This window comes from Macaca nemestrina, chromosome 12 (genome assembly GCF_043159975.1).
Source record: "Macaca nemestrina isolate mMacNem1 chromosome 12, mMacNem.hap1, whole genome shotgun sequence".
Classification (NCBI taxonomy): Eukaryota; Metazoa; Chordata; class Mammalia; order Primates; family Cercopithecidae; genus Macaca; species Macaca nemestrina.
The window spans coordinates 9,746,586-9,762,505 of NC_092136.1; the positions used below are offsets into that span (position 1 = coordinate 9,746,586).

The 15,920-nt window shown below is 53.9% G+C and overlaps 1 protein-coding gene across 46 annotated transcripts in view; it reads left to right on the plus strand.

Annotated features, from left to right (window-relative positions):
• The window catches only part of LOC105469526 (neurexin 2), a 117,493-nt gene that overhangs the window by 59,424 nt on the left and 42,149 nt on the right, over positions 1-15,920 (plus strand). For 26 of the 46 annotated variants that reach the window (XM_011720641.3, XM_011720654.3, XM_011720644.3 and 23 more), the window contains 7 exons: positions 3,256-3,642; positions 3,858-4,061; positions 10,632-10,658; positions 12,192-12,320; positions 12,719-13,100; positions 13,720-13,910; positions 15,443-15,616. In XM_011720641.3, the coding sequence (XP_011718943.1) occupies positions 3,256-3,642; positions 3,858-4,061; positions 10,632-10,658; positions 12,192-12,320; positions 12,719-13,100; positions 13,720-13,910; positions 15,443-15,616 (1,494 nt within the window). The remainder of the gene's footprint in view (positions 1-3,255; positions 3,643-3,857; positions 4,062-10,631; positions 10,659-12,191; positions 12,321-12,718; positions 13,101-13,719; positions 13,911-15,442; positions 15,617-15,920) is intronic. The other 20 variants (XM_011720642.3, XM_071074369.1, XM_071074370.1 and 17 more) reach the window with 2 other exon arrangements.

The following is a 15,920-nucleotide window of genomic DNA, read 5'->3' on the forward strand; positions in this document are numbered from 1 at the left end:
AAACAGCAAAAAAAAATTTACCATCGTAACCTTTTTTTTTTTTTTTTTTTTTGAGATGGAGTTTCGCTCTTTTTGCCTAGGCTGGAGTGCAATGGTGCGATCTCGGCTCACTGCAACCTCTGTCTCCTGGGTTCAAGTGATTTTCCTGCCTCAGCTTCCCAGGTAGCTGAGATTATAGGCGTGTGTCACCATGCCCAGCTAATTTTGTGTGTCTGTGTGTCTGTATATATATATGTGTATATATATATATAATTTTTTTTTTAAAATAGAGATGGGGTTTCACCATGTTGATCAGGCTGGTCTTGAACTCCTGACCTCAAGTGATACTTTTGCCTTAGCCTCCCAAAGTGCTGGGATTACAGGTGTGAGCCTCCGTGCCCAGCGCATCATAACCATTTTTAACTATGCAGTTTAGTGGTGTTAAGTACATGCATATTGTTGTGTAAATATCACTGGTAACTATCATTTATCTCCAGAACTTTTCTCATCTTCCCAAACTGAAACTCTGGCCCAATAAACACTAACTCCCCATTCCCTCTCCTCTTAGCCGTTGGCACTCACCATTCTACTTTCTGTGTAAGAATCTGGCCACTCTTGGTACCTCCGTTAAGTGGAATCATATAACATTTGTCCCTTTGTATGTGGCTTTATTTCATTTTGCATAATGTCTTCTAGGTTAGTTCATGTGGTAGCATGTGTCAGGATGTCCTTCCTTTTTAGGGCTCAATAATATTCCATTGCCTGGATATACACTTTGCGTTTATCCATCCATCTGTTGATGGATGCTTGGGTTGTTCTTTTCCATGTATTGAGTGATCTTGGTGCAGAGGCCTGTACTCACTAGAGTTTCCTCTTGTTGACCCTCCATTATACACCCCTTCCCCATCTCTTTCCTTCTCTGTCTCTTCCTTTTCCAACATTTGGTTCATTTGTAGAGAGTCTGGTTGGGTCATGTAGAGCCCAGGAGACCCTGCAGTGGGTGGGCAGAACAGGCATGGGGGACTCTGGCTATAAATAGAGGTGTGGGTGGTCAGGCAGGCCATGTTTAGTGGCCTGTTAGGGGAGTGGGCCCCCAGCCCTGGGAAGTGGGTTTAGAGTCAGGACCTTGGGTCATCTGGCACCTTGTATGGAAAGAATAGCTAGAGACCATGTTACTAAAAGGGGGCACAGCTCTGGTTCAGGTAAGGTGTTTTTTTTTGTTTGTTTGTTTTTGCTTTTTCTTGAGTCAGAGTTTTGCTCTTGTCGCCCAGGCTGCCAGGCTGGAGTGTAGTGACATGATCTCAGCTCACTGCAACCTCCGCCTCCCGGGTTCAAGTGATTCTCTTGCCTCAGCCTCTTGAGTAGCTGGGATTACAGGTGCCCACCATGCCCGGCTAAATTTTGTATTTTTAGTAGAGATGGGGTTTCACCATGTTGCCAGGCTGGTCTTGAACTCCTGACCTCAGGTGATCCACCTGCCTCGGCCTCCCAAAGTGCTAGGATTACAGGTGTGAGCCGCTGCGCCCGGCCTCAGGTGAGGTTTTGAGCAAAGAAGAAGAACATGCCCTGAATGAGGGCATGTGTCTGTAGAGGAGGTCCCTGTTCTTCCCTCTTGGTTTCCCACCCTATGCTCACACCGATTCTCCTCCCAAAGCTCCCTGCCAAATTCAGGCCTCTCATGCAGACCCAAACCCTCCTAACCTGTCTTTAATCCCATGAAGTTAGGCAGTCTTTTTTTTTTTTTTTCTAACTAAGATGACTGCAATGGGGTCTTGCAGTAAGGAGAGAGATTGAACTCAACTCCCACCCCGACCCCTTTTAAACAGTTCTTCCAAACTTGGAAAAGGACAGAAGAAGGAATTAAAAAATACAAGTAGAATAAAATTTCTAATGTAGAGGTTTCTGCAGCTTAAGGTCTCAGTAAAGGCTATGGAACTCCCACCTGATCCCGTCTTTTTTCTAAGATAATCACCTACTACTACTACTACTACTACTACTACTACTACTACTACTACTACTACTACTTCTTCTTCTTCTTCTTCTTCTTCTTCTTCTTCTTCTTCTTCTTCTTCTTCTTCTTCTTTCTTCTTTCTTCTTTCTTCTTTCTTCTTTCTTCTTTCTTCTTTCTTCTTTCTTCTTTCTTCTTTCTTCTTTCTTGAGATGGAGTCTCGCTCTGTCTCCTAGGCTGGAGTGCAGTGGCATGATCTCGGCTTACTGCAGCCTCTGCCTCCCGGGTTCAAGTGATTCTCCTGCCTCAGTCTCCCGAGTAGCTTGGACTACAGGTTTGCACCACCATGCCCGGCTAATTTTTTTTTTTTTTTTCCAGTAGAGATGGAGTTTCACCATGTTGGCCAGGCTGGTCTTGAACTCCTGACCTCAAGTGATCCATCCGCCTCGACCTCCCAAAGTGCTGGGATTACAGGCGTGAACCACCACCATACCCGGCCAAGCACCCTCTATTTCTGAAGAACTCTTCTACCTAAAAATTCTGTGCCTGCCTCCTTTCTCCTCACTGCTGTCCTGCCCCACAGGCCCTGGAGCCAATCTGCTCGTGTGCCTTGCTGGCTGCAGAGTGGGCTCTTGTCTGAGGGGTGGAGAGTACAGGCTCTGAGTTCTTGCTGCTGGGACCGTACTTTGGCTGTGTTCCTTCCCCACTGTGGCGCTTTGGCACTGTTCCCCAGTCTCTGCAAGCCTCATCTACCATTTCAAAATGGGATCATAAAGGACCAATTTCGTAGAGTTATTATGAGACTTAAGTGATATAATATATTTAAAGTGCTAGGTGCCTGGCATCTAGTCATAAAAGCTCAATAAATGTTTGTTGGGGGAAAAAACTCCCTTGGATTAAAGATCTTTCAGCCCCTTCTGTTCCTTAAGGTTCTCTGCTTCCGGTTCCCAGTCTAAGAAACTGGCTGGCAGGAATGACCCAGTGAATGATCCAACCCTTTCTGAGCTCAAGATTTGGGCATGCTCACTTCCTGCATATCTTCTGAGGACTCACTGAGGTGGGGAGGAGGGTATGGACGGAGGCCCACAGCATTCTGCAGCTGGGCTGGGGCTGCATCACAGGAGCCTCTGAGCCTGGGGGCCTTTGTTAAGCAGTTTTTGCAGTGAGTGAGGCTGAGCTTCCAGCCCAGGACTGCTGCTCATCCTCCTGAGCCTGCTGCAGGGCACAAAGTGGAGGGGGCCATACTTGGTGGGGGCCTCCTTGGCAGAGTCAGGATGTCCCTTTCTGTCCTGTGGCTTTTCTCCATCCTGCCTTCCCTTGATTCCCAGGCTCCATCTCAGTGAATAGTCGCAGCACACCATTCTTGGCAACTGGGGACAGCGAGATTCTGGACCTGGAGAGTGAGCTGTACCTGGGCGGTCTCCCTGAGGGGGGCCGGGTGGACCTGCCCCTACCCCCAGAGGTGTGGACAGCAGCACTCCGGGCAGGCTACGTGGGCTGTGTGCGGGACCTCTTCATAGATGGGCGTAGCCGAGACCTCCGGGGCCTGGCCGAGGCTCAGGGGGCTGTGGGCGTCGCCCCCTTCTGCTCCCGGGAGACGCTGAAGCAGTGTGCATCTGCCCCCTGTCGCAATGGGGGCATCTGTCGAGAAGGCTGGAACCGCTTCGTCTGTGACTGCATTGGGACCGGCTTTCTTGGGCGGGTCTGTGAGAGAGGTGAGGCTGGTCTTCATCCTGGGTTTCCCTGCTTCCCATCCCTGTGCTCCTTCTCAGGGTAACTCCTACTTTCCATCCCTGTGCCACCTCCTCCTAGGATATCCTCTCATAGACCTGCCTTAGGCTTGTCACCCTTGTAATGATTCTCTGGTCTTTTCCCTCCCCTGGCCTCTGCCTGTTTTCCCCTTCCCTCTTCCCCGACTCCTGTGGGGCAGAGGCCACGGTCCTGAGCTACGATGGCTCCATGTACATGAAGATCATGCTGCCTAACGCCATGCACACGGAGGCAGAAGATGTGTCCCTGCGTTTCATGTCCCAGCGGGCCTACGGACTCATGATGGCCACCACTTCCAGGGAGTCTGCCGACACCCTGCGCCTGGAGCTGGATGGGGGGCAGATGAAGCTCACTGTCAACCTCGGTAACCATCCTGCCCTGTGCTTCCTGACCCCTCACCTGGCCTTGTCTCTGACCCACACCTGCCTCTGTCTGGAGAAGCTGGAGGTGGCACCAGCAAGAGGTGCCCTCAGCAGAGTTTGGGAGTGGGGAGGTGCCAGCCTGGGTCAGAGACCCTGAGAGCTCTGTCCCTGGTGAGGATGCACAGTGTAGGGTGACACTCCATGCTCGATGACACTGTGAAGGGCAAGACTCAGAGTGTCTGGGGTATGCTAATTGTCCTCCTAGGTCACTCATGTGGATCTTGGCAGCATCTGTCCTGCACACACATGGATGACACAGCTCATTTTGGTCAGTGGCGCATCCACTTACTCATTCATTGGTTCATTCATTTGAGAAGCACTTGCTGATGCCTACTGGATGCTAAGCCTGAGCTCAGTGTGGTAGCAGATACAGAGATGAGGAAGGCCTGGTCTCTGCACGCAGCTGCCCCCCACTGCTCTGCTCAGTCTAAACAGCAGTCTGTGTGTTGGCGTGTGGAGGCGCATATGTGTACACTGGACACACAGACGTGCTGTCTTCCCCTTTCTAGTGCCATGGGCTCTCACATTTGAGCCTCATGGCTGTCCTGTGAAGATACTAGATCACCAAACAAGCGTTACTGTCCCTGTTTTATAGATTATGAAATTCATATATTGACTTGTTCAACATTACAAAGCTAGTGAAGGCAGAGGGAGGAGCCAGGACTCAACCTGGGTCATTTGCCTTAAAGTTCAGTGCTTTGCCCATTGCCTCGGACAGGGCTGCTGACCCTCCCCCTCAGGCCACTCATGCTGACTCGTGTCTCCACCCATGCCTAGGATTGAGAGCAGGCCTTGACTCCACTTCACCTGGCAGTCCCTGGGGTGTCCATGAGGGCCAGACCATGAGCCTGTTAGGTTCTCCTCATGGGCTTCAGCTCTCCTAGTCGGGGCAAAAAGAAAACAGCAGGTTCACTCATTCAGCTATTTATGGGACACCATATAAATGCTAGGTATGTTTCAAGCCAGGGGCTACAGCAGTTAATAAGCAGTCCCCACCCTTTTGGAGCTTTCAGAACAGGGGAACCCTGGAAATGGGAGGTCCTAAGCTGTTCAGGCTGAGGTCAAATCTGTCCATTTCAGACTGGCCTCTAGAAGCTTATAAAGGTGTAGCACCTGCCATATTGGAAGTTTGCAGGCCATCAGGGTCACCTGTTATGTCCTGGACCTAGAGGGGAAGTAGGGCTCTTCTGAGCAGGTTAGAATACACGACTGGAGAGAATACAGAGCTTTGACCTTTTTTTTTTTTTTTTTTTTTTTTTTTTTTTTTTTTTTTTGAAACAGAGTTTTACTCTTTTGCCCAGATTGGAGTGCAGTGGCATGATCTGGGCTCATTGCAATCTCTGCTCCTGGGTTCAAGTGATTCTCTGCCTCAACCTCCCAAGTAGCTGAGATTACAGGTGCCTGCCACCACGCCTGGCTAATTTTTGTATTTTTAGTAGAGATGGGGTTTCACCATCTTGGCCAGGCTGGTCTTGAACTCCTGGCCTCGTGATCCACCCACCTTGGCCTCCCAAAGTGCTGGGGTTACAGGTGTGAGCCACTGTGCTCGGCCGAACTTTGAACTTTTAAATACTTATCTGGAGTCTCATCCTAACGTCGGTCTCCAAGGCATTTGTGGGACAGACTGTGGCCTTTGGGGGACCCATTGCCTTGTAAATATATTTATACTATGTTCTTTCCTTTTCCCCTTTTGGCCACCTGGCCTTTGTATTCCTAGGACAAAGATTTGCTGAGAGAGATGGGGACTGGAGGTGGGGAGATGTGCAGGTGGCCAGGGCCTCAGAGTTGTTTGAAGGGTTCCCCTCAGCTCTGTTTCTAACCACAATCACAGCCTGTAGAGCAGGTGGTGTGCAGCAGCTCTGCAGGGGAAAGCAGGCTGGGAGACACTCTAGTCAAGAGGATGGCCCCAGCCAAGAACCCCATAAGTGGCTCTATACTTCCAAGTCTGCCCAGATCTGTGTATCTAGTGTGAGTTCCCCCCCCCCACTTTGCCTAGGCATGTGCGTGTTGTCTGCATCTAAGCACATGTCTCTGTGCTTGCTGGGGACACAGCAGGAAAAATCTGGGGCCTTAGATTTGCAGGGAAGGCAGATGCATTTTGCTTATTTGGACTGTCTTAGGCCCCTGGGAAGAAGCTTGTGTCTTTTAAGATTAGACAGGAAACAATGTCTTTGGTCAGGAAAACCTATCCTGTGGGCCCTTGGGACCCACCCTCTCCTCTCCATGGGTGCACTTTTCTCTCTGTGCCACATAAGTGCTCAGAAGTCAGAGAACAAGGTGGCCTCTTGGAAGACACATCATGTTAAGAATAGGCTTCCCAGACTGACAGATAACAGGACTGTCCTCCCACCCATTTCTTACCCCTGGCTGTGCCCCTGCCCCCATCTGACATGTATGAGCTGAGATGCCATCTCTAGCATGGCTCCTGACAATCCACGACCAAAAGCTTGGTGCAAACGCATCTGTCTATAGATTCCTCCTGTGTAGGCACTGTGGACATGCAGGTGGTCCCTACCCAGCCACCGAGCCTTGGGTTGGGATGGGAAGAGTTCTGGGCTCAGGGCCAGAAGACTTGGAGCCTAAGCTTGGTATCTTTTACTGTTGAGTAAGTCATTTCCCATCTCTGAGTCTCTCTCTCTCTCTCTTTTTAATCTTTAAAATGGAGATAAGAATCTTCACTCTGCCTACGTCTGTGGTGCTTTTGAGGCTCAGATGGAAGAATGGGAATGAAACCATTGAAACCATTGTGCAGATTCAAGGCCCATAGTAGAGACCCACCCAGCCTTCTTGGAAAACCGTATTGGAATAGAGACCTGAGTTTGGAGCCAGGCCTGGGAGCCACTTCCACATAGCATGGACAGACTGGAGTTGTCCTCTACTAGGTGTGCCATGGGGTCCCAGCTGTCAGTGCAGCTGATATGAAGAGTGCAGTGTAAAGAATCTCTGAGCCGCAAGGCATCACCTCCTTCAGCCTCCTGGCCCTCGTGAATCACTTCAAGAGCCCCATTCCTGTCCCCCATTGCTTACTCCCCAGGACTTGCAGGGCCTCACAGACCGGCAGCAACACCAAGGCCCCAGGCCTGGGCTGGACTGTCTACTGGGGAACAGAGAGAAGCCTGGTGAGGCTTGGTCTCTGGCCTCATGATCTTATCCTGTAGAGAGGGAAGCTATTGCTCCAGGAGGCATCTCTGCAGCTCCACAGGCACTCAGTGGATTGAAACAGACCCTGGGCTGGGCCTGAAGAGGGAGTGGAGGCTGCGGGTGACCACTTGGTGGGATTGCTAAGTCCCAGCCTCAAGAGATGGGATATTTGCTAGATAAGAGAGGGCCAAAAAGGCACTGCTGCCTCTTTCCAGGCAGAGGATCCTAAGGAACTTATCATGCCTCCTGCTGCGGCTCCTCAGCCCCCACTATGTTTGCAAACACTGAGCAAGTTCCTTGAGCTCTGCTGTCTGTAGCCCCTGAGTTGGGGAGTTGATCTCTGTCCCTAGAGGATGGTGGAGTCCCCTGGATTCTTTGCCCTATCCCAGCATGGCCTGCGTCCCTCCCTGAAGGGGAGGAGAGGACAGGCCAGGCTGGGCACTGTCCTTTACTAGATGTGCCCCTGGGGTCCCAGCTGTCAGTGCAGCTGACATGAAGGGTGTGGTGTAATTAAAGAATCTCTGAGTTGCAAGGGGGTTACCTCCTTCAACATCCCTTCCCACCCTGTGAATCACTCATGCACTGCCCACCAGTAGGAGGCCTTCTACCTCCCACCTCCAAGATGGACATTCTGATCACTGAGTGGTTCTTTCTTAGTGTCATCCTGCCCTTCTGAAATTCCCACTTGTTGTGAAATTCCCATTAGTTCTGCCCCCTGGAATCAAACAGAGAAATCTAACTCTCGTTCATGTTTTAAATCAGGCTAAATACACACTGTATCCCAAAGTCCTTTAATCCCTGGGGTCATGGGAGGGTGCATTGCCTTTCCACCTGAGGCTGGTCAATAATTGTCAGGGGGGCTGCCGGGAGCCAGCTCTGAAGGAGGGCTATGACAGAGTGCATGCTGCCACTCTGTGATGTCACTTCTGAGACAGATGTCTGGGAGCCTTGGGCCCACTGTCTCCAACCCATAGGGCCTGGGTGGGGAAGGAACCCAGGTGAGGCAGGGCTGGGAAGCCGGTGTTCTTTCCCCTGAGTTCCTTTCCATGCAGACTGTTTTGTCTCACCTCCCCAGAACATGTTCATACTACGACCCTGCTCTGTGTCCAGCCAGGGCCTTCATGGGTCTGTGCCACCAAGACCACTCACTTCTGCCTATTCCCTGCACTTGAGGCATAGGTCATAGTTAACAGGTTACTAGTTAGTGCCCCCCTGAACTTTGGTGAATGTGAATGTTGAAGGGACTGGGTTTCTCCTGCTCGCTCTCAGTCTCTGGCTTTCTTCTGGATGGGGCTGGCTTCCCTCTGGGTGCCCATCTTCAAGTCGTTTGCTCTTGCAAACCCTACTGAAGCCTGTGCTTCTGAGGGTGGAGTCTCTGCAAGGGCAAGCCTGGAGCTGACACCTCTTCTCTGGACAGATGGACCCCCCATTCCTGGTGCTCCTTTGCTGGGGAAGGGGAAGAATCAAGCTCCTTCTTTGGGCCTTTTCCCCAGTAGGGGACCTGCTTGCCCGTCCAGCCTCCCCTTTTTTCTTTTTTGGACCCTTCATTGGTGAAGACTCTGCTGGCCCCAAGAGGGCACCTGTGACCTGACTCCAGGGCCTGGCACCCTTCCACCTCACCCTGACAGTCCTCCCCTTCCTCTTCTGTCCAGCCTCCCCTGTCCCCTCTGTGCAGCCGCTCCTTCCTCTGCTCCATTTTCTTCCTCTTTTCTCTCTGTACTCTCTCTACCTCCTTCCTCTCACTGAGACTTCTCACTTCCCTCTGTGTCTGCCCTTTGACCTTTCTCTGCTCCTCTGCTCTTCCCTTGGTGCCAGGCTGTGGCCCAGGGTCCTGGCTGCTCGCCTCCACTCTTCTGCTGCGGTTGACAACGCGTGTGGAGCTCAGCTGTACTGCCGAAGGGCCGTGGCCCTCAAAGCCACAGGGGCATCAGTTTACCTCCACTGCAGGAACCTTCAGGGGCCCAGGGGATGCCAGCTGCTCACCCCCTTTGCTTCCTGGGCTGTGGGGTAGGCAGAGCCTGTTTGGGGTGGAGTGACAGGAGGCCAGGGTACTGGGTCTGTCAATCGAGGGCCGGGAGACTGCCCCTCTCTGAAAGGCAAAGCCAACCCAGTGTCCACCTGCTGCCTACTTCCTACTCAGGATCCTACTGTTATCCATTCCCTCAGCTCACATGCAGAGAAGCTGAGGCATGGAGAGAAGTGCTTTGCCTAGGGTCACACGGTGAGTTAGTGAGTGTTAGGGTGGAGACGAGGACTGAGCTCCCCTGATTCCCAGTAAAGGATTTCTGCAGCTCCAGCCAGCCCCCTCCCTTGGGCTGAGTCAGGCTTGGGGTTTGATGGAGTGGTGCAGGCATCCTGAGGGCCTTAAATCTGGACTTCATAGGACCCTGGTCCACTATTTCTTCTGCAAGACGTGACTGGCTCCCACCTTTGGTAGATGTGTCTAACCAGAGGGATGGCCAGAGGCTTTAGGGCCCTGGGCTGCTGGCTCTGTGTAGACACGTGCTTTCTGACCACATAGGGCCTTCCCAGTCCTGAAATCAGAGGATAGCAATGCCAGTACTAGAGCAGGGGCAGGAAACTTTGCTTATGGTGGCTACTTGTCCCCAACTGCTTTTTGTTCTCAGAGAAGTCATATTTTGGGGGCTGCACTGTCTCCATCTATGTCACCTTGGCTCCTCTGACTAGGAAAGCAGGTTAATACTAGGTCCTCTTCAGGGTGAAGGACTCCCCTGATCCATCCCCAGTGGCAGCCTGGCATTTCCCACGATAGGAAGGGGTGGAAGGAAGGTTCCTGTAGGGGTGGTGCTAGCCCCTGGGGCTTTGGGAGGTGTATGGCCTCGGGAAGGGGGCCCTGGGGCAGACCCCTCCATTTAGCTCAGAGCCCAGAGGGGAACAGGGAGTGACAAGTCACACCTGGACTCTGAGGAGGGAGTCGTCCCAGAGCAGGGGATGCAGGGACTCTGGCTCTCCCCATCCATCTCCCTCCCAAAGACAGGGGAGATGTGGGGTTGGTCAAGCCCTCAGCCCCCATTGATCCCCTGTACGACTGGGATTCCCAAGGTGCCCGTCTCCCTCAGACAATAGAGGTCTAGTCCCCTCTAAGAAGGGGGACACAAGCCCTCTTCCCATCATCTGACTGCCCTGCCTTCCAGCTCTGGGGAGGGTTGGAGCCCTCTTGGGGGCAGGAGGGACAGGGGTCTAACTGAGGAAGGGAAGAGGGCACCTGGGCACGCGTGGTCCCCGGAAAGTGGCCCTGGGGGGAACCCCGCCCGCAGACACCCCTCCCTGTGAAGGATGTAAAAAAAAAAAAAAACTTGTTTTACCTTTTTGTCTCCCCTTCCCCTCTGCCCGCCCCATGGCCCCCCCAGACTGCCTGCGCGTCGGCTGCGCACCCAGTAAGTGGCTTCCCTCTTCTTCTGCAGAGACCCAAGGGGACTGGGATGCTGGACGCTGGGATTTAGGGAGGGAGGCCTGGAGAAAGAACAGCTGGCTCGAGTGGTGGTTGGGCCTTGGGTGTGGGGAGGGGTGCAGGCAGTGGGGTGGAGTTGGGTGGTTGTGGAAGGCAGGAGGGACCAAATGAAGCAGAGCCAAGGAGAGCTGGGGGAGGGCCTGCAGTCAGGATGTTCACTGGGTCTAGGAAGGGAGAGACAAGAACACCCTTTGCCCAAGTCAGCAGGAGGGTGGGGAGGAGGTAGAAATCAAGGGCTGGGGCAGAGACTTGGGTAGCACCTGTGGCGGGATGCTCTGAGGTCCTAAGGGCTGGCAGGCAGGAGCCTGAGAGGGGCTGGAATAAGCTGCTGCATCTCCAGAGTTGGCCACAAGGGGGAAGGCGAGGTATGCGGGAAAGAGGATGAGAGTGTGAAGGGAGCTCTCCTCAGTTCCTGTGCCAACTGGGGTGAATTTCTGCCAAATGGGGGCTCTTTCTGTGGTGACAGTGAGGGCTTTCAGCAGGGGTGAGATGGAGAGTGAGCAGGTGGACATCTCCAGACATCCCAGTGCGCCTGGGCTCAATGCTCTGTCTCAGGGTGTTTCTGCATGGTGTGGCTTGGGGTCATGTGGGCGAGCGCATGCACGTGGTAGGCCCAGGCACAGAGACTGTGTGTGCTGGGCACGGGCACCCTGCTCTTCATGTGTGCGTGGCATGCTGTGTGTGTGCTGGAGTGAGCACTGGGTGGCCCGGGGATGACCAGGGAGTGCTACAAAGTCCAGCAGCATTTGAAAGATAAGTATGTTTTGTTTTAGACTCTGGAAGCTGATAAGCCTGGTCTTGAGTCAATGGCCATAATTCCTAAGAACTAGAACCTTCCCCTCTCTGGCCATCCTGCATATTTATGGGCAGTACATATGGTGGCGTGAGCTGGTGTGTGACGTTAACCAGGCATGTGTATGTAGAAAGGTCCCATTGGGTCCCGTTGTAGATGGAGGAGCTGGTATGTGCGTGGAGGCTGAAGCTGTGGGCTTGCATTTACATTTGGGTACTGTGAAGTTTTGAGTTTTAGGTCTGTGTTTATACACTGGGAATACAGCTTCTGGCCACACTCACTGAAGGCCCTTAGCAATCTGGGGGAAGAGTATGTTGGTCATAGGTGTGGGTGTCTGTGTGCAGGGCCTCAGGGTACTCTAGAGGCACCATTCGCTTAATATTCTATGTGCATGGCACCTACTAAAGTCACACAAAGGGCAGTCCTGAGAGTGGATGTATGACTGGGATATAAAAGCTCTGCGTGTGCATGGACTCCAGCTGTGATGGGAGGCCATGAGTGTGTGTACTTGTATTCATGAGTGTGTTGTATGGCCAAATATGAGCCATTGGTCATGTATGTGTTCATATGTGGCATGTGCGGGGGTGGGGAGGCTGTCTGTGTGTCCAAGGTGATATAGGAAGTCAGCTGTGAGCATGTATAGGTGCCCTACTCACTCCCCCCTTGGTGCCGCAGGTAAAGGCCCCGAGACGCTGTTTGCGGGGCACAAGCTCAATGACAATGAGTGGCACACGGTGAGGGTGGTCCGGCGTGGCAAGAGCCTGCAGCTGTCTGTGGACAACGTGACTGTGGAGGGTAGGTGGTCTGGGCCCAGGGAGGTGGACACATCTCCAGTGACCTATGCTTGGCCCTGTTGTACTTGGTGACCACTGCCTGGGCTGCTGTTCCTAGGGCGGTGTTCTGGTGAGCTGCCTCTGCCATTTCTCCTTCGGGGTGAATGTTATGGGCATCGGGACCCCAGAAACGATTTCAACTCCCTGCAGGCAGCATTCCCCTGGCAGCCTGTTGGCTCTTGACTGGCGAGTCCTGCCACTCCTCTTGGAGCTGTGCTGACTGCTAGTGCCTAGCTGAGGACATCTCTGCTCATGTCACTCATGGGTGGCCCTCCTGTGGAGGGGGGGGGCTCCTGGGAACCCAAGCCCCAGCCCTGCCCCAAAGCCGTCCCCCTCATCTTGGTCTCCTGTCCTGAGCAGGACAGATGGCAGGAGCCCATACTCGGCTGGAGTTCCACAACATTGAGACGGGCATCATGACGGAGCGGCGGTTTATCTCCGTGGTGCCCTCCAACTTCATCGGGCACCTGAGTGGGCTGGTGTTCAACGGCCAGCCCTACATGGACCAGTGCAAGGATGGTGACATCACCTACTGTGAGCTCAATGCTCGCTTTGGCCTGCGTGCCATCGTGGCCGATCCCGTCACTTTCAAGAGTCGCAGCAGCTACCTGGCCCTTGCTACGCTCCAAGCCTATGCTTCCATGCACCTCTTCTTCCAGTTCAAGACCACGGCCCCTGATGGGCTTCTCCTGTTCAACTCGGGCAACGGCAATGACTTCATTGTCATCGAGCTGGTCAAGGGGTGAGGGGCTGGGCATTGCACGGCTGTCAAGGAAGTGGCCCCCGCCCCCTGCTGAACCACATACAGCTCCCCCAGCTACTGGCTGAGGTGTCCGATCCCCCTAGATCACAAATCAAGATTCAGGTCCCCAACCATAAGTCGAGAGGCTCCCTCTTCAGCCAAGATGGAGAAGCACGCCCTCTTCCACTCTGCTGACTCCCCAGCTGCTTCCTTGCCAGAGTTCCCAGTTATATCTGTTCTCTGTCCACTGTCATCTTCTCTACAGGCAGAAGTCAGTCTTGCCCCTCTGTTGCCTTAGGGGACCCCACCCCAGAGCAGCCCAGTCCCTGCCTCCAGAGGACCCTGCTGGCCCACAAACCTCTCCCCTCTAGCTCCTCTTCTGAGCTTGTGTCACAAGAGCCAGCTCCTTGGTGGCCCTCCTTCCTTACATTCTCCCCATGACAGGACCTCACACCATAGCACTCTTGCCATTGGTTTTGGTCCCTCTCTTCTGGGGTCTCCCTCTCAATCCCTTCTTTCCATGGCACCTAGGACCCCTGCCAGCCATAGCTTCTCCTCACCCCACCTTCCCAGCATCACCCCCACCCTGACCCCGTGTCTCCTCCCTACTGTGGGGCAGGTACATCCACTACGTGTTTGACCTGGGGAATGGCCCGTCCTTGATGAAGGGGAACTCAGACAAACCAGTCAATGACAACCAGTGGCACAACGTGGTGGTGTCCAGGGACCCAGGCAACGTGCACACGCTCAAGATTGACTCCCGCACTGTCACGCAGCACTCCAATGGCGCCCGAAACCTCGATCTCAAAGGTGGGGCTGGGGCCTCTGGAAAAGGCCTGGCCCTAGCCCAGATACCCCTCACCCCAGTGAGAGTACCCATTCCTGGGACGCTGCTTCCCTCGGTTCCCTGCCCCTAGTTTCTACCTCTCTTTCCCTGTCTCCACTATGTCCAGCCTGACATTTTCCTGTTCAAGTTCTGCTTGGCTCTCTTGCGAGTCTGCATCTCACCACTGAATGCCTGGTTGCAGGATGCATCTCACAGGGTGCTTGGTGGCCTCATTTCAGAGCTAGGAGTAGGTAGCCCAGGCCCTCCAAGGACCTCCTGGGCCTCCAAGGTTGAGAAGCCTATGTTGGTTGAGGGCTGGAGTGAGAATAGGGAGCTTAGCATCCTCCTGGGTAAGGTAGACAATATGGGGCGAAGGACGTAGCAGGAGCTAGAGTCCCCGAGTCACCTGTCTTGGGCATTGGCTGGGCTAGCTTAGGGATATTTTGGACGTAGGCTTCCCTGGTGTGCCCAGGGTCACATCAGGGTGCCACATTCCCCAGGGCCTCTTCAGTGGTCATTGAAGCGGTCATTGACTGCCCCCAGAATGGGTGAACTGAGAGATCAGGGAAGAGGAAGGTGAGCTAAGGCCTGAGCATTGGGACAGGAAAGATGCAGCTTCTCCAGAGCCTACTGAGGGCAATGTGATCTACTTCTTGCACATGCCCAAAGTAGCCCTCAGCCCCATAGGAACCCCTGGGCGTCAGCCTGACTCAAACTGTCAGAGCTTGGGGAGGGTCCTCAGAGACCATGGAATTAACTGCCCCACTCCCCCAAATCTGAGATCTGTGAGATCTCCCGACATAGTGCTGTGAATTCCCCTTGCTCTCAGAAGGGGGCGATGTGTCACAGAGAATCCAAAGTGCCAGCAAACCCAGGGGTTATCTTGGTGGGTCTTGTGTTGTACTGAGCCTGTGGCCAGGGCAGCAGACTGACCAGTGTCTTGACTGAAGCTGGGCTGTGGGCTGGCCAGGGCTTCCAGGGATTCCAGGGGTTAGGCTCTATGGCAGGGGATCAGGTGTTGCGGAGAACTTCCCAGAGTCCCAAGGCGAAGCCCTAGTTGTTGGAGGAAGGGAGCTGGGCTTTGAACTCCCTAGGATACAGCCCAAGAGTTGGGAAAGGCTTGAATGAGTTCTGGGAATGGGAAACTTTGGGAGGGAGGGAATGGGGGTGGAGGGGATCGGGCTGCGCATCTATGAAAGGCCCTGATTACGGGCCGGAACTGGAATCAAATGTGTGGGAGAGAGCACAGAGCAGGTTCCTCCAGCTGTCCCCCAGCCCCCACTCTCCCAGGCATCTGGGCTTCTCTGGGAGGGGAGCAGGCAGATGGCAAAGTGGAGAAGGAAGAGGTGTCGGAGGGTGCGGGTTGTGCAGGTCTCTGGATCTCTGTTAAGGACCTGGAATCTGGGATGGAACGCAGAGAGCCCGAGAGGGCTGGGAGGACCTGACAGCCAGATGCCATTGTCTTGGGAAGGGAATGGGAACCTGGATGCCTTGGTTGACCCCACTCCCTTTGCAGGGGAGTTGTACATTGGCGGTCTGAGCAAGAATATGTTCAGCAACCTGCCCAAGCTGGTGGCCTCCCGGGATGGCTTTCAGGGCTGCCTGGCCTCAGTGGACCTCAACGGACGCCTCCCAGACCTCATCGCCGACGCCCTGCACCGCATTGGGCAGGTGGAGAGGGGCTGTGATGGTGAGTGGAGGGTGGAGGAGTGAGGCGTGGCCCTACTGGCTACAGGACCGCCAGCTGCAGAGGCAGACCAGGGCAGGTAGCCTCTGCTCTGCAAAGGGGCCTTCCTTCTCAGGCCTTATGGGAGCTTGCCCCCACAGTTCTGGGGCAGGGATACAGGTGTGTGAAGGGTCACTTGCCCTCCCTGTTGTCTCACACCCTGGCCCCTTGTCACAGTCCAAGGCCAAGCGTCGCAGACCTGACCCGCCCGCCCCAATCCCTCTCATCAGTACTTGGCCCTTTCAGCCAGGCAGAACTCAGAGTAGGA